This window comes from Myxocyprinus asiaticus, chromosome 26 (assembly GCF_019703515.2).
Source record: "Myxocyprinus asiaticus isolate MX2 ecotype Aquarium Trade chromosome 26, UBuf_Myxa_2, whole genome shotgun sequence".
Classification (NCBI taxonomy): Eukaryota; Metazoa; Chordata; class Actinopteri; order Cypriniformes; family Catostomidae; genus Myxocyprinus; species Myxocyprinus asiaticus.
The window spans coordinates 32,067,267-32,088,415 of NC_059369.1; the positions used below are offsets into that span (position 1 = coordinate 32,067,267).

Here is a 21,149-nt window from a genome sequence, read left to right on the forward strand (position 1 = left end):
TTATGTTAAGGTAATTCTAAAATGAGTGCAATCCTCTGAGTTGCAGGCTAGCAGCTAGTTTGTTTACAAATGGCGGCTGTGGACTCCTCTCCTTTCTCAATACTTTGTGTGTCATTGGTTTATGACCAATCACAGGCTGCAGCACCTCCTACGGTCCCTATCCACCCCAAAGTACCTAACCGGGAGTAGGAGCTAAAAATGTCCCCTAAAACTGCTTCAAGGAACCACAGTTCCTCAGGTGCGAAAGTGACGAAAAGTACTAGTCCTGGGGAAAGTACCTAAAACTGTCTTTTGTACCACCAGTGGGAGATGGCAATTATGCTGACTCACCGACAAGCGGCACCTCCTATCAGACATTTTTGCATTGGCTCAAGCATGATTACCTTCCCCTAATGGCAAATGAGAGCGTACTTTTGGAAGTGATGCACTGTGAGATTTGGCTGTACATGATAGTGACACCCAGTGTTCAGACCAAGAATTTGACATCGTTTTTCACTACAGGCAAAACTTTGTTAAATCTGTTGTTGGCTGCATCAGATAGCAGCAGGTCGCAGATGGCCTGCGGGCTGTAGTTTGGACACCCCAGGCCGAAAAGTTTATTAATAGGACCTTTTCAACTAGCTACAAATAACCTTTAAGGTTCTTTTATCTTTAGAAGCTTTTAGGGATTCCAGATATAAAGTCTGCGATAAAATGCAATGGTGATATGGCATTAATTAATTAAAATGTAAAAAGTCAAAATTGAATGTGTTGCATGCTCTCTCTACCTTAGCAACCAGTATGATAGGATGTGGCTCTCTGTTGACCCCAACAGCTTTGGAGCTCCATTGATGTTAATGTTATGTCATGATAGGCTGACCAGTGGGGAACAAGTGGATCATTCTCTAGATGTCAGAGTTTTGGTAAGTTCAAATCAAGTCAAGTCATATTTATTTGTATAGCGCTTTTCACAACACACATTGTTTCAAAGCAGGTTTACAGAAAACCATGCATTAGCAGAAAATTAAACTGTAATATCTATAAAGTCTTAGAGTCATCATTGTGTAGTTTGATTAAATATGATTGTAAATTGTGTATAAAAATAAATTATTAAATAATTTATTTAGAACCCCAGTGAGCAAGCTGAAGGTGACTGGCAAGAAACACAAAACTCCAAACGATGATGGTTAATGGAGAAAAATAACCTTGGGAGAAACCAGGCTCACTGTGGGGGCCAGTTTCCCTCTGGCTAAACAGCATGAATATAATGCCAATATCAGTTATTTATGTGCAGTGCAAGTCATGGTTTAAAATTAATAAACTAAGTAAGTGTTAAGGGCCAGAGTTTAAACAAATATTTGGCATGAACTGTAAGATTATTGACTAATGTCTTTGAAGTTCATCCTAGATTAACTGAAGAAGTTCACATAGATGCATTTGTTAGTTGGCCGATAAAGGCATTTGTTGGTAATTAATTGATAGTCTATGTATTCCATTTTAAGAGTGTAGTCCATCATTAGACTAAGGTGATGCAGGCAGAGATCAGTGAGGTGCATCGCAGTTCATCCAGCAGGTCATTTTGGTGGGGTTCATCCAAAGTCCAAGGTTCAGGCAGTGGCATATGAAGTATCCCATGTCTTATGGTTGGAGTTGGCATCAGTGCATCCCCTGAAGTCCATCGTAATAGACTGAAGTGATGTCTGGATGGCACCGGCTGCATTTAGTCGTCATCTCTCAGAGACATGTAGCAGTGGAGTACGACACCAAGCAGGAATGGAGCTGGATCTGGCTGGCTCTGGTAACCTCAGGATATGAATCCCGAGGTTGAGAGAGGGAAACAAATAGAATGATATTAGCATAGATGCCATTCAATTGTTTTGCAGAGTTATAGATCCTGATAAGTGTTTCTGGTTACAGCAGAACTAACTAAAGCAGCTTAATTGTGAGTTGATGGATAAATTAGGTGTTTGCCTAGTTAAATAGATGAGTCTTTAGTCTAGACTTAAAGTACTGTATGTCTGCGTCCCAAACAGTTTTAGGGAGATTATTCCATAGTTTAGGAGCCAAATAGGAAAAGGATCTACCCCCTTTTGTGGATTTTGATATTCTAGGAACTATTTACAAGCCAGAATTTTACGATAATAATGAGCGTGATGGAATATAGCATGGTAGGTCACTTAAGTGCTGCAGAGCTAGACCATTCAAAGCGTTGGACTTTGTATATTTTACCAGCTTATTCATGGTGTTCAAGGCAGCACTAAAATCTAATAGCTCTAGAAGAGAAATGCAACTGCGATCAGATGATACGAGCAAGTCATTTGTAACTCTGATACAGTAAGTGCAGTCTCTGTTCTGTGATGAGGCCTAAATCCTGACTGAAATTGTTCATATATATACTATTTCTCTGTAAAAATGAACATAGTTGGGAGGACACTACATTTTCTAGTATTTTCGACATCAACGGGAGATTTGAAATCGGTCTATAATTAGCCAATTCTCCAGGATCAAGCTGTGGCTTCTTAATAAGCAGTTTGAAAACTGCCATTTTATAATTTCTTGGGACATGTCCTAAGGATAGTGAGGAGTTAATAATATTAAGAAGAGGTTCTGAGATTACAGGGAATATCTCTTTTAAGAGCTTAGTTGGTATTGGATCGAACATGTTGTGGCTTTTGATGTTTCAATAAGTTTTGTTAGCTCTTCATGATCTATGACAGCGAACGATTGAAGTTGCTCGCGAGGAAAATTATGAGATGATTGCATAATTCCAATTTTATTTCTGATTATTTCAATTTTATCAGTAAAGAAATTAATGAAGTCATTACTATTGTGCTGCAACGGAATATCTGGTTCAATTGAGGCTTTATTCCTAACCAGTTTATCCACAGTACTGAATAAACACCTAGGATTGTTGTGGTTATTTTCTATGAGTTTGCTAAAATATGCTGACCTGGCAGCTTTTAGTGCCTGTCTGTAGCTATAGACACTATCCTTCCATGCACCATAAAATACCTCTAATTTGGTATTCTTCAACTTGTGCAGAGCATGAGTGTGATCATTGTACCATGGTGCAGGGCTTTTTTCTTTGATTTTCTTTAATTGAACGGGGTCGACACTATTAAGAGTGCTAGAGAAGACTGTATTTATATTTTCTGTTATTACTTCAAGTTTTTCTAGACTTTTTGGCTTACTGGGTATATCAGATAAATGATTAGTGAAGCTATCTTTAGTGGTCGAAAGAATAGTTCTACCTGAATGATAACATGGTGTAGATTGAGTAACATTAGCTGATCGTAGCATACAAGAGAGGAGGTAATGATCTGAGATGTCATCAATCTGTGGCAGAATTTTTACATCAACATCATTGTATCAACATCAACTCCATGTGACAGAATTAATTCTAGTGTATGATTATGGCGATGAGCTGGTCCTGTCACTTTTTGTCTGACTCCAAGAGAGCTGAGAATATTGATAAATTTTAGTCCCAATGTGTCATTTTCATTATCTATGTGAATGTTGAAGTCACTAACAAGTAAAGCTCTATCCACAGTAAAAACTAGATTTGATAGAAAATTTGCAAATTCACCAAGGAAATCAGAATACATCCCGGGTGGTCCATATACTGTGGCAAGGGCAAAATTTTTTTATTACTAGTGAGGAAAGCGGCACCTTTCCTGGAGGGATGGAGTCCATCTCTCTTTAGCAGGTCAGATCTACCCCAAAAACTCTTCCATTTGTCTATAAATCATTTACTATTCTCCAGACACCACTCAGACATCCAGCCATTCAGTGACACTAATCTACTATAAACCTCGACACAATGACGAGCAGAGAGGGGACCAGAGCATATAACAGTGTCTGACATCATTTTTACACACCTCTTTAATGTTATCTCTAGTGATCTCCGACTGGCAAAGTCAAACATCATTAGTGCCAACATGAATAACAATTTTAGAAAACCTACGTTTAGAATTATCCAGCACTTGCAAATTTTATCTTATGTCAGACACTCAAACCACCGAAATGCATTTATCACTAGTGGCTGGAGTCTCTATTTCCACATTCCTAACAATAGAATCTCCTATAACCAGGGCTCTTTCAACTTGATTCTCAGTGGGTACATCATTGAGTAGGGAGAATCGATTGGAAACCCTAACAGGAACGGGAGAGTGATGTCGCTTTGCTGAGCGAGTATGCCACCGAGACGTCATCCAAATGCTTTGCTGCACGTTACATTTAGCACATGTAAACCCCTCACTGCTGACAGAAGAAGCTATAGTAAACATGTGGCATGCAATGCAGGAAGCAATAATATGAGTGGATGCCATGACTTACCGCAATTGTCTGTTGTTGTTATGGTTGTTCTTGAGCGGCGAGGGTTTGAGATCGATGTGAATCCCTCACACAATTGTTTGCTGTTGTTGTGGAGGTTCCTGAACAGCAGATGTTTGTGATTGATGCAATAATCTGTGTAAAACACAGAGGAGAAAAGCGGAAAAGAAAAGCAACAAAAAAAAAGAAAAGAAAAAGAAATAAAACGGGTGCGCGCAGTAATATAAACGGAGTTGAAACAATAGAAAAGCGTGAAAAAAAAATGAAGCACTTGGTAAAATGGCAAAGGATAAAATGATGTACGTAGAGGAATTAGCAATGCTAAACAGGCTAGCAAGCTACAAACAAACAGACTCGTGCAGTGTGCCATCAGCAACCGGAACAGGAAACAGAGAGTGTAAGTTAATTTGAAGTTTGTCTTTATTAGCTCAGTTAAACTGCAAAGCAAGGCAGTCATATGAATACGTATATATACATAACAGTCGGCCACCATGAAAGAGCAACCTGCTTTAGGTAGAATATAACAGCTTTTTCAACTACAAAAGTACTTTTCATTCATTAAAGTGTAAAACCTTTTAAAGGGGGATTTATTAATTTTTTTAAGAAGAAAAAGAAAACCAACTGTGTTTATATGTATTTATTTAAGTGCCACTAGGTTAACTGAGATAATATGCTTTTTTTTTTTTTATTACTTTTTTATTTTTTATTAACAATGATAAATTGTATAGATTTTTAGGCCCATTAGCATAATACAGAATCAGAACAATGCATGCCCAAATCATTGGCAACAGTAATATTGCACATCAGCATTATCAAAAGATCTTTTGAGATTTAATTGTTGTTGTTAAATATATCAAGGGCCTGGACATTATAATCAGAGGATCCTTGAAGAAGCTTTTCCCATCAAAAGTTTTTTAGAGTTCATGTCTGGTTTTAGTAAAATTATGTAGCATTTGGGAATGAATATACAAAATAACATACCATAACTAGAGGCTAAAATTGCAAATATCTCCACAGCTACAGAAATTTTTCCAGGAGAGCTAACATAAGCTGGGATAAATGTGATCCAAACAGCACAGAAAATGAGCATACTGAATGTGATGAATTTGGCTTCATTGAAGTTATTGGGCAGCTTACGAGCCAGAAAAGCCAGAATGAAGCACAAGATAGCCAGTAGGCCAATATAACCCAGCACAGCCCAGAAACCTATAGCTGAGCCTGAATCACACTCAAGAATTATTTTGTCTTTATAATGATTCATGTTTTTATAGGGAAATGGTGGTGAGATTGTTAACCATAACACACAAATAAGCACTTGTATGAGAGTAAAAGCAAGAACACCGAGTCGTTGTTGTGCAGGCCCAAACCTTTTCATGATATTGCTTCCTGGAAGTGTAGCCTTGAAGGCCATTAAAACCACAATTGTTTTCCCCAGAACACAGGAGATACAGAGGACAAAAGTGATGCCAAACGCTGTGTGACGCAACATACAGGACCACTCAGTAGGACGACAGATGAAAGTAAGTGAACAGAGGAAACACAGAGTCAGTGAGAAGAGCAGCAGGAAGCTCAGCTCTGAGTTGTTGGCCTTTACTATTGGAGTATGTCTGTGGTAGAAGAAAATGAAGCTTGTTGTGATGGTAAGACATCCACCACACAAAGAGCATGTCACTAGTATATTACCCATTACTTCTTTAAAGGTCAGGAATTCAATGTTTTTGAGTTCACATTGAGTTCTGTTTCCATTTGATTTGTACTCAAGAGGGCATGGAACACATGTTACTGCATCTGAAAGCATAGACAAATTAAAAGAAAATAACATAATTTCAAGACAACGTAAAAACATGTGGAATTTGGCTTGACCACATAGAAACATGATGAGTATCACTATTAATGAGAGAGGCCTGGTCGTCTCACTTGTGGTGTTGCTGAACTCTCCATCAGCACATGGAATGCAGTCAAAGCAGCAGATGGGTTTTCCTTTCACATAGGCCCTGCGGGTGCCTGGAAGGCAGTTCTCACTACACACAGACCGGGGCACCTAAAATATACACAACAAATACACATGCACACACACAGAAACAGTCTGAGAGGCTCTATTTATGTGCAATAATCTGTTTAGCATAAGATTTATGAGATATGATTTGCTTACATTTTTTTCATTTCCTGCCCATACTGCATTGTTATATTTCATTTTAATCTGTTGTCCCTCAGGCCAGGATGCATCATACAAGCCAGTGGCCTCAAATATTATTATTCCTTCATAGTTCATCTGCCAATTAACCAGAGCATAACGTGCAGCTGGGTCACCATGCTCATCAAAGTAAACATTTTCCCCATTTTTAGTTGTAAAGTTCACCTGGGTCAGATAATGCAGCACCTGCAAAAAATGGTGGCATTAGTAATACTCCTGGCCTTGGACATTATTCCAAAAGTTTTAAGTTTAAAACAAAACTGGTGTCACCTGTACCTGCCAAGGCTGTATTTTCCCTTTCTCTGCACATGTCTTGTTGAGGAATGGTCCCCTCCCTTTCTCACAGGCCAGTATTCCTTCTATAGCATGAGCAATGGCATATACTGCCTTGTATACATTGTTAAGAAGGCTAGCATCAGATACATCTGTGAAACCTGTGTATGTATTCACTAGGGACTCCTCTCCATTGCATATCTTGGAGGCATTATTTGCGTTTGGGTTTAAAGTGCAGTCAAACACACTTTCCCACAGCTCAACCAGTCCTTTGTTACCTGGTCTCAAGGAGGGCCGGCTACTCACAATAAACTCCCTTAATCCAGGAATATGGGCATTGGGCACAGCAAAGCCAACTGCTCCCCTGACTACAGCATAGTTCATTGGGGTTGCTAGATATTTGTAAGTTATCCAGCCTTCACTTCCAACCCACTGAAAGCCAGTTACATTTTGGTTGTAAAGCTCTTTAATGAGGATGTCCAGATCATTGCCATCTGCAAAGGCCACTATGACTTTAGATGTTGACTTTTTAATTATGTCTACAACTTCCAAAAACTTCTCCCTTGAATCAGTTCTGTAAATGGCCACTGAGTACTCTACACAGATGCCCTCTTTCTCAGCTGCTTCTAGGAAAGTGGCCATACCATTGTTGCCGTAGTCTCCCCTGCTTCTCACAGCCCCCACCCAGGTCCAGCCAAAATACTTGACCAGTTTGGCCAGAGCTCTGCTTTGATAGTAATCACTGGGAATAGTCCTGAAGAAGGAGGGATACTGTTGTCTATTGCTGAGACATGCACAGGTTGCTGAATGGCTAAGCTGAAACAAAAGAGACAAAAAGAGGTACAACATTTAAGTTCCCTAGATGCTATTATAGAGGGAAAACTGCCTGATTTCCAGGCTTACATAAACACACTCCTGTGATAATACTGTTTTTTATAATTTAACATGAACATTTAAACATCCTGAAACTGTATCTAAAGACTAGAATAATTCCAGAGACAATTGTAAGCACAATATAAGTCTATGGACAATTATATCATTATCAAGGCATAAAAAAGAAAGAAAAAGAAAGAAAATTAAACGTGGTAATTTGATACTATTTCAGGAGATCTCATAATCATTACCAGCTCCAAGTGCTGCAATTTAGTTGTTCATAAAAAATATTGTAAAGTTACACTCAGTCTAATATTAAATTACTTACCACAGGTATTTTAAATGGTCCCATGTTCCTAGCAATGTCTATAGTTGATGTGGACGTAGTATCCCCAATCACAGCTTGCACAGTAGAGGAATTTAGACAGCTCTCTTCTGCCTCCATTTGTCCATTCATCAGAGATAGTGATGCTCTAACAGAGAGAGGGATACTTGGGCAAGAGCCATAGATGCGGTAGCCAAGTGTGAAGCTAGGAAGAAGATCTGTGCTGTTGTTTATTTGCTCAATTGCAAACATCATTGTCATTGCATACTGCAGCTCTCCAAGATCAAGTCTGAAAAAAGAGAAATGTGAGGGAACAGTTTCTGTTTTGTACAACAGCAGCTAGAGCATTCTAACAGATGTACAGATTTTTTTTTTTTTTATTAATAAAAACTTGTTGAACATTTTGTTTCTCAAGTAATATTAAATATGTATTATTATTATTATTATTATTATTATTATTATTATTATCATCATCATCATCTTACCCATAACACCCAATGTTTCCTGGATTGATTAAGAGCGTTGGATTTACACCAACTGGATTTTGGTGAAATGAAAAAATGCCCCCAATAGAGACATCACCCTCTTTTGAAAAATGAAGCAGCTCATCTGATCCATAAGCTCTACATTCAGGTTGTTCAGCACTGGCAGTAAAATTGATAATCATCAAAATTGTTGCAAGCAACAGCATGACTCCAGTATGTACATATATGCTTTGCTGCAGCTGAGGTTGTGTGGAGTAAATCTTGATTTATATGTATAAACTGACTCTGCCAACATTAGGGATTGTATGCATAATGACATGTTTACAATCGATGACCAATAAGAAAAGCAGTTAAGAAGACTGACAGAAAAACAGTGCAATAACCTTATGTTTGGATATGGTCCAATCGCAGACCTACGTTAGACTGGTCCTTATTTACTTCACTAATTACGAAAGTGTAAGGAGAGACACAGACTGAAAAATATATACTATGAAAATGTCTTTATTTTAAAGTGTGTGTTAAGGAACATATCAATATTACTGATATTTTGGTGTCTACCAAGGTGGACAGATTTTTAGAATCATAAAAAAAAAGCAAAAAAAAAACCAATTAGGGTATGAGTTTATATCCACACCATCAGGGGTGATTAACTTTTTCCCTTTAATCATAAATATATATTTTCTTTCTTGATGTTTTAATATTATTATTATTATTTATGAAAGCATAAATTCAGAATATAATATCTATATCTTAGCTCCATATATAGTAGATACTATGCATTAAATATTTGTTCAATGGGTATTTCAAGAATTTCCATTCAGCTCTACTGTGACAATATATAAGACTTTTAATAATAAAGTATGGTTGTTCTGCACAGACACACCATATGGAGTGAATCATATACACATATACACACACATATCACGTTTGTGATGTGTGTTGGGGGCTGGGGGGCTTATATTAAATAAATTATAAAATAAATATTATATTAAACAAATATACTATTAATAAGGTTTGTTTTAAAAAATGGGAATTATTATCAATACATATAAAAAAAATGGGAGATCTGTGTTTTAATGTATTTATAGGGGGGGTGTAAGCAAAAGACAGAAACAGTGGAAGTGTTGTCAGGCATCAGAGAGACATTTATTTGAAATAATAAACAACATAAAACGTTCAAAAAGGTGAATTAAAGTGTCTAAAGCAAAAGGGGAATCTGGTGTCCTCGCGATGCAATGGGGCTCTTTGAAGGTTGGGGGGTGTCCGAAGGAATGGTCCAGGACATGGGCGGGGTCCAGCAGTTGCATGCATTCCCCTCCTAGGTTCGAGGTGCGAGGGGTGGCAGCTTTTTCCTTAGTGGCTAAATTTACCAGGGGCTGTGATGTGTGAGGGGAAGAGGCCCGGCATCCTTGCTTGTCAGCCACAACACGTGCTATTATTCCTGTGGTCTCCTGAGGAGATACGACTCTACGTATTAAAGGTAGCGGTGTTGAGGCTCTATTCACATCAGGTGCGCTTCATCATCTCCTGCCCACTACCGTTGTGAGCCTGGCTGAAGGATAGCCTTTAGAAGAGGTGGGGCGATGATGACATGAGAGATGGGTGGGTCTTTCCACCACATCCCCGCAACCCGCACCTACATCCCCCCACAACCATTGTCTGGGCAGCATCTCCTCTCATTCTCCTACCCATAGCATCTGGGTCTAGAGCCAGAGATGCTTCTTCCTCAGTGGTCCACCGGAAGTACTACTTCCTCAACCAGGCCCTACTGTTGGAGTGGGCATGTAGAGGATACCTCTCCGGGCCAGCTTACCCCCCTCACTCACACCCGGCCAGGGACAGAAAGTTTCCCAAATGCACTGTCTCCGCTCACAGTCTTACCCGCATTCTCCACCACTGTGGCGGGGTGAGCAAGAAACAGACACAGTGGGAGTGGTGTCAGGCCTCTGACATGAGGGAGGGGCAGGTTGTTCCACCACATTATACAATACTGTTGAATGGCTCTTCCAGTTGTTTAAAAAATCTATGAATTTTTAAGTTTTGTTTGTTTAATTTATATTTACATATTTGAGTTCATGACATTTTTATACACTTTTATATTGCCTCATCCTAGTACAGATTGTTTTGAAACTGGATGCTAAGTATATTGTGATTTAGCATGTGCTTTTCCCATGATATGTTTCCTAGTGTTTTTTTCTGGCTTAAGTATGATAATGTAGCATTTTGGTGTGAATATACACAAAAACAAACCAAAACTAGAGGCTAAAATGGCAAATATCTCCACAGCTACAGTGAATTTTCCAGGAGAACTGACATAAGCGGGGATAAAGGTAACCCAAACAGCACAAAAAATAAGTATACTAAATGTGATGAATTTGGCTTCATTGAAGTTATCTGGCAGCTTTCGAGCCAGAAAAGCTAGAATGAAGCACAAGACAGCCAGTAGGCCAATATAACCCAGCACAGCCCAGAAACCTATAGCTGAGCCTAGATCACATTCAAGTATTATTTTATCAGTCGAATGAGCAAAATTTTTATATGGCATTGGAGGAGCTAACGTCAGCCACAGGGTACATATGATTACTTGGAAAAGAGTGCAACAGAAAACACTAATTCTTTGTAAGGGCAATGAACACTGAGGAACACTTGTACCAGGCACTGTGGCCTTGAAGGCCATTACCACTGCTATTGTCCTAGCCAGAACACAAGACATACAAAGGGCAAAAGTGATCCCAAATGCTGTGTGACGCAGCATACAGGACCACTCAGAGGGCCGCCCTATAAAAGTAAGTGAACAGAGAAAACATAGCATCAGTGAAAATAGTAGCAGGAAGCTCAGCTCTGTATTGCTGGCCTTTATAAGAGGTGTGTCCATAAAGTGGTAAAACACCAGTGCAACTGCAATCGTTAAAGATACCCCCGTTAATGAGAATGCAGTCAGAAGTATTCCCATATTTTCCTCAAATGAAAGAAACTCCACCTTCTTGAGAATACAGGCACTGTGGTTTTCATTTGACCAGTACTCTAAAGGGCATTTGATGCACTCAGCCGAATCTAAAATAATACAAATAGAGCAGAACATTCCAGGAAAATAATTTGTAATTGAATTAACAATGAATTGTGTATTTACAAGTATTTGTTCATTTTTTTTTTCTCCCAGCTCAGTTATTGCCTAAATAAGCATGTTAAAATACATGCATGATAAAAATGCAAGTGCGTACTTTATGGTTATTAAAAAGAACATAAATAAATGAAAATGAAGAACTAGTAATGATCCGGTTAGTAGTATAATTGATTTATGTGCACATTCAACTGTGTGTCAGGGGTTTGCATATATCTATGTTGTGTTGGTCATCTCACCAGTAGTATTGCGGATTTCTCCAGAAGGGCACCGCAAACATTCAAAGCAGCATGCTGGTCTCCCTTTGATCACAGCTGGTCTGAAACCTGGCTGGCAGCTCTCACTGCACACCGAGTTCGGTTTCTGCCATGTTTATACATTCTTATTTTGCTGCACTTTAAAAATGCCTTCCTTATTTCATTGACTTATATCAAACACATACTGATTTTATTTTGTACATACCGTGTGGCTGTCTCCTGCCCAAACTATATTGATAGAATTCATCACAAACTGCTGTTCACTGGGGAGTGAGGCATCATAGTGACCCACAGTGATAAAACTTGTTTCCCCTGCTCCGTTTTTCTGCCAGTTTACCAGCTCATATCTTGCAGTGGGGTCTCCATTTCGGTCAAAGAAAACTCTCTCACCTGAAGCCATTGTGAAATTCACATTTTGAAGGGAATGTAGTACCTGTGACAATTTTCAATGAACTGTTAAAATATTAAAAACTTTAAAAATGTGTAACATTTAATAATAATAATAATAATAATAATAATAATAATATATATATATATATATATATATATATATATATATATATATATATATATATATATATACACACAAAACATGTATTTTCTTACTTGTTTGGAAACCATCAAATCCTTTTTTCCACATGTTGTATTATCACATGCTCCATTTGTAGTGCAAGCCAGTGTGTTATGCAGTGCTATAGCTATAGCATAAACTGCCTTATAAACATTATTTGAAATCCTTAGCTCTGATACATCTGTGAATGCATTACTTATATTGCTCAGATTTTCAGATCCATTGCAAAATTTCTCATTCTCAGTTTTAGAGCTAATTGTTGGTGTGAGATGGCATCCAAATGTCATCTCCCAAAATTCCCTCAGAAGAGAACTTGTAGGGTTCTGAGATGGACTGACCTTAAGGAGAAATTCTTTCAGGCCTGGGATTTTTGACTTGCTGATAGTAAAGCCAATTGCACCACCGAGCACATTTGAAACTCTTTCAGTTGCCAAGTACTTCGCTGTAATCCAGGATTCACTGCCAACCCACTGTAGCCCTGTTACATTTTGTCTGATCGTCTCCTCTAGCAACACATCCATTTCACCCTGTGCCAGAAATGCCACAAGAACATTAGCAGTGCCCTTTTTCATCACTTCAACAACTTTAGCAATCTTCTCTTTGGAGTTTGTCCTCAGTATGGCCTCGGAATACTCAATGCATACTCCTTCTCTTTTGGCTACCTCTACAAAGGTTGCCATGCCATTGTTTCCATAGTCATTATCACTTCTCACTGCTCCTACCCATGTCCAACCGAAGTGTTTGACTAGCTGAGCCAGTGCTCTGCTCTGGTAGTAATCACTGGGAATAGTTCTAAAGAAAGAAGGAAACTGCTTTCTGTTGCTCAGGCAGGCACAGGTAGCAAAATGACTAATCTGTCAAATAGAACAGAAAATTATTATTATTATTATTATTATTATTATTATTATTATTATTATTTATCCTTTTTTTATTTTATTTTTTTATTTGTATTTTTTGCAATTAAAAAAACATTCATGAATATGTATGTTACCACAGGAATCTGAAAGGGCCCTGTTGCTCTGGACAGTACAATGGTTGAGGAAGACTCAGATTCTCCAATAATGGCTTTCACCGCTGTTTTCCCAGAGCAGGTTTGTTCTGCTGTTAACTCCTGACCATTTATCAGAGCCATTGATGACCTTATAGAGGCTAGTGTTGAACCACAGCTGTCAAATATTTGGTATCCAACTGAAATGTTTGGGAGTAAGTTCCTCTTGCTGTTAATTTCCTCAGTGGCAAAGATCATGGTCTGAGCAAAGCGGAATTCTCTCAAGTTAAGGCTAATTTGATATAGAGAGATTTAAAAAAAGAGTAGTGAAGTTATTTTTAATAAAGTTGGAGACTTGCCTAGTTATAACTGAAAATAATATTGGAAATAGAAATTAGTGTCACATTTTACTAAATAAAATAGATCATATAGAAAAATATGTAATTACACTTTAAATGAGTACAACAGAAGCAGAGAAGCGACAAACCTGGTGCACATTAGACGATGAGGTTTTTCAGTAAAAGAAGGCGTTTCCAAATGTATTTTGCTGTGAATTGAAAAAGCTCCTCCAATGATAATGTCTCCATCCTTTGACAGCAGGGGGTACTCTGGTTTTCCTATCATACTACAGTTAGCCTCTTCCCCCTTTGCTTCAATGCTGCAGAGCAGCAAGAACCCAAAGATAATCATCATAGAGACTATGGGCCCTTCCTTACTCCTCTGATGAAACTGTTTATATAGAGTTTGTCAGGCTTATCATGGGCGTATCATGTACAAACATAATCACACAATAATGTGGTTAGAATTTTTTTTTCAAACTCTGTCCAAATTTTCAGTGATGTCACTGTGTTTTATTAGGGATGAAATAACCCTCTTGTTAAACTATAGTTTTTGTCAAGATACAGAGCAAGCTTTTTTTTTTTTCTGAAGCTATTGCACTCAAATCGCTCACAAAGAATGATTTTTGGCACTTATGCGAAGCATACTGTACATAATAACATTGTTAGGGCTTCGGTAATTTGGTGGCACTGTAACAATGACAAAATATTGTTTTTTTATTTTTTATTTTTATATTTTTTTTAATCTATTTTCCAGTTCATTTGTAAAGGCAAACTACTCTGATTAGGCTACTTTAAAATGCTACTACCATCTCTATGGCATATATTTACATTTGTTTGTGTGTAAGCACACGTTTTGGTGGGCAGTGTGTTTGACCGGCTGACATCAATTACATATGCATTATTCTCCAGCATCTTTAGAATGCATTTCAGTCAATGTGTATCAGCACTAATCAATACTCAAGCACCTTATATATTGTTTACAGCAATTGTGATTGCTGTGTAAATACATTTAGGCTACCACAGTGACATTATTGTATTTTTATAGGTTTGTAGGGGTCTTTACATTGTAAAGTAATTATTAATGTGATCACTTTTCCATGAAGTAATCAGTAAAGTAATCTACAGTATATACAGTTTTAAAGAAGTAGTAATCTAAAGTGGATTGGTATTTGAAGTTACTTACTCAACACTGGTTATGAGCCAATCACATTTTTTTTATTTTATTTATTTTTTTATACAGCCATTAGACAAGATTATCAAAGGCAGATTACCATCAAACTTGGTGGGCACATGTGTCTCTAAATGTCAGAGGCCTAAATGAAATAAAATGGCTCTTGGAGGCAATATCATGCCTCTGATTGATATAAAAAAATATTCTGCTATTTACTGAGACAGAGATATGTAGAGAAATTATTAATTGATACACCACCCAAATACTGAACAACTTTGCCTAAAGAACTATTTGTGTCAGTAAATTACGCTTTTCACATATTGGAAATCACCCACACCTTAAAAAATTGTTCATTAAATATTTTTTGCAAATTATGATAATGCTTACATCTCTTAAAAAGGGTGCACTCTCAACTCTCAAAATACATTTACCGTAATTAAGTCAGTTTTGCAGTATTACCATTGTTTTCCTCCATAATCAGTGCATAAAATGTGAAAAAGTTGCAGCTATATTTACCTTTTTAAGTCATTACACAAATGCATGATACTGATCATTTTTCAAACATTTTATGGATACAATCTATAAACCACGGCAATATTGATATGACCATCTTAGTTTATTTCTTAACAGGACTTCGATGGAGTCTTTCCCATCATATGTTGCTTTGTATTTAGTTCAGGCTTAAAGAGGATAATATAACATTTTGGTATGAATATGCAGAAAAGTAAGCCAAAGCTTGAGGCCAAAATGGCAAATATCTCCACAGCTACAGTAAATTTTCCAGGAGAACTGACATAAGCTGGGATAAATGTGATCCATACAGCACAGAATATGAGCATACTGAATGTGATGAATTTGGCTTCATTGAAGTTATCAGGCAGCGTGCGAGCCAGAAAAGCCAAAATGAAGCACAACAAAGCCAGTATGCCAATATAACCCAGTACAGAAGAGAAACCTATAGTAGAACCCAGACTGCACTCAAGTATGATCTTTTCCTTATAGTATTTCATATTTTTATAGGGAAAAGGAGGAGATATTGTTAGCCAAAGCACACAAATAAGAACCTGTATGAGTGTAAATGCAAGAACACTGAGTCGTTGTTGTGCAGGCCCAAACCATTTCATGACATTAATTCCTGGAAGTGTAGCCCTGAAGGCCATTAACACCACTATTGTTTTCCCTAGAATACAGGAGAGACAGAGGACAAAAGTGATCCCAAACACTGTGTGACGTAACATACATGACCACTCAGTGGGCCGACCAATGAAAGTAAGTGAACAGAGAAAACACAAAGTCAGTGAGAAGAGCAGCAGGAAGCTCAGTTCTGAGTTATTGGCTTTTACTATGGGGGTGTCCTTCTTGCTGTAAAACAGGATAGCCACCAGCAAAGTTAATCCTACTCCAAACAGTGAGAAAAATACTAGCACTATACCCATAACTTCTGTGAATGAAAGAAACTCTACAGCCTTTAAAATGCATTCATTTTTCTCAGTATTAGACCAGTATTCCCCTGGACACTGCTTGCAGTTACTTGAATCTGGAAAGGAAGTTGTGTTTACTATTGTTAGAGAAAAAAGGTAAATTATTTTATTTATAAACTCCTTTGATAAGAAACTGCATCTTGAACAGTAGAAGGAGAACACAAAAAGTGCAACTAACCAATTTTCTTTGTAATTCTGAGGTTGACAGAAGATTACCTGTCTCATTACTGATTTCTCCATCTGCACATGGAATACAGTCATAGCAGCAAACAGGTCTTCCTTTCTGGGCAGCTTTTCTTGTGCCTGGTGGACAGCTCTCACTGCACACAGACCTTGGTTTCTACACAGGGAGAAAAAATATATTTACAGTTATTTTTCATGACTTTGAAGATTCTAGATAAATCTTTCATTATTATTGAGAACAGAGGATTGGTTCTTTGAAACATACAGGTAAAATGGGAGCTATTGTAAGCTAGTATATTGTGAATAATTCTTGGGAACAAAACAGTAATTTGAAAGTGTTTTTATAGAAATAGTGCACAGTTAGTCTGGCCAGCATAGTACTGTCTAATATGCATAGTACAGTATTACTCAAAACCCGTTCAGTAAAGCCCTCTGCCATTGCTTTTATAAGATTGATCAAACTGCATTGTCACTTGCCCTTTTTGCTCTGAATTTATAATATCAGTTAGCCTATTTAAAATGTTTTTAATGTGTTTACCCTCATAATGAGGTTTTTTTTATTTTTTATTATTATTTACGTAAATACGCAAGTATTCACAATACAAGAATTTACCTTTTTAGATTTGTACATGCCATATACCTGTATACTTGTAAAGGCAAGGACATTGCGCCGTTACTCTGTACCATTTTATGACATTTTGCCAGTTCCTAGAAGTGTAGCCATGAAGGCCAACAACAATGCTATTATTTTCCACAGAACACATAATGTGTTTTCCTTTTTTTTATACTTTAAGTATTTTTAATACAAGAATTTACTTTACACCAGTTTAAACACATTCTAGGACAAACAAGTTGCCATTTACCTCCAGCTGTCCTCCAGCCCAAATTATGTTTTCAGTGTTAAGATGAAAGCGCTGGTGAGGGGGCAGTGAGGCATCATAGTAGCCAACTGGTTTAAATTGGAATGATCCATCCGAGTCCTGCTGCCAGTTCACGACTTCATATTGAGCTACTGCTGCACCAGTGCTGTCAAACCACACATGATCTCCAAACTTTACTGTGAAATTTACTTTTTTCAGAGCCTCAACGACCTAGTGAAAAAGACATTATAAATGAGGTGTTTTAACACACTGTAAAACAGAAATAGTCACCCTCTCGCTCTCCCTTTTTCTCTGATTAGCAATCTTTTTATTGTATTACCTGCTGTGGTTGTATTGTAAGGTCTTTCTCACAACCTTCATGTTCTTTGCACTTGAGTAGACTGTGTAGTGCATAAGCCACAGCATACACTGCTTTGTAGACATTGCTTGAATATCTGTGCTCAGGTACATCTTCATTGTAATTTTTCAGCATGAGTAAATCCTGATATCTGTTGCAACTTATTGCATATTGTGAAGAATTCTCAGCTCTCTCTGTGCATGGAAAAGCTGTGTCCCAAAATGTGTTTATAACATAATTTGAAAACCCTTCAATGTTGATTTTCCTCAGTGCAACCCCCAGTGCCCCCCCAAGCACACGAAAACTTTTTGGAGTGATATAGTTATTTGAAGCTACCCATCCCTCAACGCCAATCACTTGGAGGCCTGTAATGTTCTGAATACTGAGCTGCTCAATTAATAATCCCATCTCAAGAAATGAAACAAATGCAACAATCACTTTTGCTGTGCCTTTTTTCATTATGTCCACCACTTTTAGTAGTTTTTCAGGCTCTGTTCGGTAGAATTTCTCAGAGTACTCTACACAAATGCCGTCCTTCTTGATAGCATTCAGAAATATGGCCATTCCATTGTTTCCATAGTCATTGTCACTGTTCACTGTTCCCACCCAAGACCAACCTAAGTACTTGACTATGTGTGCAAGTGCTCTCCCCTGGTGGTAATCACTAGCAATAGTCCTGAAGAAAGAGGGATAATCTTTCCGATTACTAAGACATTCACATGAGGCTGAGTGGCTTATCTGCAAACAAGATAGCACAGAAAACAGTGAAACAGCAGCAGTACGTTAATTGTGTCAAATGATAATGGTACTGTTATTGCCTCTTACCACTGGAATTTTAAAAGGTCCTGTAGTTCTGGACAGAATTACTGTAGCAGAAGACTCAGTTTCCCCTATGATAGCATGTATAGGAGATTGTCCTTTACATCTGTCCCCTGCTGCAAAGTCCTGATCATTCATCAGCGACATAGTTGCACTCATTGAAGACAGCCTAGAACCACATGTATCATAAATTGTGTAACCAATAGAAACATTTGGAAGAAAACTTCGACTTCTGTTAATCTCCTCAATGGCAAAGATCATTATCTGTGCCAGCCGAAAATCTCTCAGAGTCACACTGTGAAAACAATAAACCATTTGGCTGAAAAGCAACTTAATCAATAGATAAATAAGGAAAAACTAAGGATATTCTTACTATTTTAAATTTCACATTTGGTTCATACTTGAAACACAATAACATCCCAGATGTTGTGGTAGATTGTTTTTATTAAATACATTTATAGATATGCTGCAATGTATTGTCATTAAAACATGTTTGAATTAAATACATTGTCTGCTCAAAAGTTTTTCATGTAGTTTCCAATGTAACAAACCTGGAGCATGATAGAAGCTGAGGTTTTTGTGTAAACTGAAATGAAGGTAATGTTTCTTTGCTGTGGATTGCAAAAATTCCTCCAATAGTTATGTCTCCATTCTTGGACAGCAGTGGGTATTTAGGGTCTCCAATCATTTCGCAAATTGTCTTTTCCGCCTTTACCTGAAGATGATGGAAAAGCAGGAGTGTGTAGAGAATGAAAAACATCCCAAAGATTGAGCTCAACTGTAACTGCTAAATGCAATTGATCTGATACAAAATTTGCACTTTTATAAGCATAATTAATATGGATGAATGATTCAGAGCGTAGGCAATGACCTCATAGGGCAGGACAAGAGCGAGGTCAATTGGGGTGGAACACAGTCAAGCTAATGCTTTGGCTTTCAGGCTTTGATTTAAATGATTTGATTTATTAGAAGTAGTAATTGTAAAATGGAATATTGGAATAGTCAGTTTTTACTGTGCACATTGATTTGGACCTTGTATCCAATAAAGCCTTTGAAAAACTTACATATTCTTTTCTTCATATTTTTACTTCATTTTTCTTTCATTTCTTAATATTTTAAGAATATTTTGGTCTCTTTTTTTCGTTGTTCACTGTAATGATGGACCAATATATCGCAGAGGTGATCAATTGTCAAATTTTTTATATTTAAATTGTTGATAAATTTTCCCATTTGGCTGATTAGTCTCTCAAGTAGCGATGACATAAAAAATTGCCTGCTTGCATATGCAGGAGCCGTCTGAGACATGTAAACGACCAAACACAGTTCATTTTGAATTTCTGTGCCATCATTTTACTGCAGTAATAGACTGGCGTAAAACAACGTCTCATTTAAACTGTCTTGAGAGTCGTGACAGATGCGCAGGAGCTCATAATGTTAAAGTACTCATTTTCTCTCTCCTCAACAGTTCACAGTAAATTTTAACTGTTTTATCTAATAATACAAAGGAAAATATCTATAAAACTTCTGTAGCCAAGTGGAGAAATTTCATGTAATTTAACTCTAGTCATAAATTGGTTGTGGCCCCTTTAAGTTTTGCGACACCCGCTTTCCAGCACTCTCTCGTGTTACACACATGTGTGCTGGTTAGAGACGTGAGAGAATGCGTTGTGCAAGAGAGCTCACGGTTTTGTTCATTGTTTGAAATAATAATTAAAATACTGTGAGTGTTTAAGCATGTTTAAGCATGTGTTATATACATAAAGTGCTTTGAGTGATTTAAGCTTGTGTTAAATGCATAAAATGCTGTGAATGATGTAAGTGTGTATTAAGGTGATGTATACTGAAGCAAATGGGTAGGCTAATGCTCTGTTTGTATTTTCTTTTGATATTAGCCATATTTCCTTGTACCATATTTCATTTTTTGTATTTTCTTTCTTTATTTGTAATTTTTTTAAAAATACAATACGACCACGTTTTTTTTTTACTTTTTGTAAACAGCCATCAGAATAAAACCCTAAAAGGTATTTTTTTTATCCGTGTTGTTTCTTTAAAACCCACCGGCTACACTTCTATCATATAACTTTATAGTTTATATAGAAGTAATTCTCGAACCTTACAAAACTTGAGCAAATCCAGCATTTTCTTCCTGTAGAGCGCTCATATATCATCATTTGAAGCACATATTCTGTCAGCCTGGATAAAAACTCTGCACCTTTCACTCACGAATGTAGCATGTCGGTCAGTCCGTGACTCTCCAAGCAGGCGATCCGGGCCGAGAACTGGAAGCATTCTGAAGATCGCTGCTCTCGTTGGATTGCCAAGAGAGCAACTTTAAACTAAAACTGCTTCACATCCACTATAAGTTAATTTCATATTCACTGTAGACTGTAAGTACAGTTAGTTTGATTTGGTCTTTTGTGAGAAATTAAAATTTTATTAAAATCAGGACTTGATTTAGCTTATAGACAGTTGACAAATGTCACAAATTTTAATGTACTGAGATATGTCCTATTTTAAACGAGGCCAGTAACAATAACG

The 21,149-nt window shown here is 37.4% G+C and overlaps 3 protein-coding genes across 3 annotated transcripts; all 3 read right to left on the reverse strand.

The window, feature by feature from the left end:
* Window positions 1–5,163: 5,163 nt before the first annotated feature.
* LOC127416643 (extracellular calcium-sensing receptor) lies at window positions 5,164–8,667 on the reverse strand. Its single transcript, XM_051656085.1, has 6 exons — window positions 8,462–8,667; window positions 7,980–8,265; window positions 6,782–7,594; window positions 6,464–6,691; window positions 6,229–6,352; window positions 5,164–6,099 (listed from the first exon to the last, which is right to left on the reverse strand). The coding sequence occupies exons 1-6, from the start codon at window positions 8,665–8,667 to the stop codon at window positions 5,186–5,188; spliced, it is 2,571 nt and encodes an 856-aa protein (XP_051512045.1). The 3' UTR covers window positions 5,164–5,185.
* A 1,931-nt stretch (window positions 8,668–10,598) lies between these two features.
* On the reverse strand, window positions 10,599–14,088 carry LOC127417103 (extracellular calcium-sensing receptor). Its single transcript, XM_051656817.1, has 6 exons — window positions 13,886–14,088; window positions 13,402–13,690; window positions 12,446–13,264; window positions 12,045–12,272; window positions 11,822–11,945; window positions 10,599–11,515 (listed from the first exon to the last, which is right to left on the reverse strand). The coding sequence occupies exons 1-6, from the start codon at window positions 14,086–14,088 to the stop codon at window positions 10,599–10,601; spliced, it is 2,580 nt and encodes an 859-aa protein (XP_051512777.1).
* A 1,445-nt stretch (window positions 14,089–15,533) lies between these two features.
* Window positions 15,534–19,468, reverse strand: LOC127417104 (extracellular calcium-sensing receptor-like). The gene is made up of 6 exons (XM_051656818.1): window positions 19,163–19,468; window positions 18,618–18,906; window positions 17,775–18,530; window positions 17,438–17,665; window positions 16,608–16,731; window positions 15,534–16,447 (listed from the first exon to the last, which is right to left on the reverse strand). Exons 1-6 carry the CDS (start codon window positions 19,369–19,371, stop codon window positions 15,534–15,536), a joined length of 2,520 nt encoding a protein of 839 aa, XP_051512778.1. The 5' UTR covers window positions 19,372–19,468.
* Between the last annotated feature and the right edge of the window lie 1,681 nt (window positions 19,469–21,149).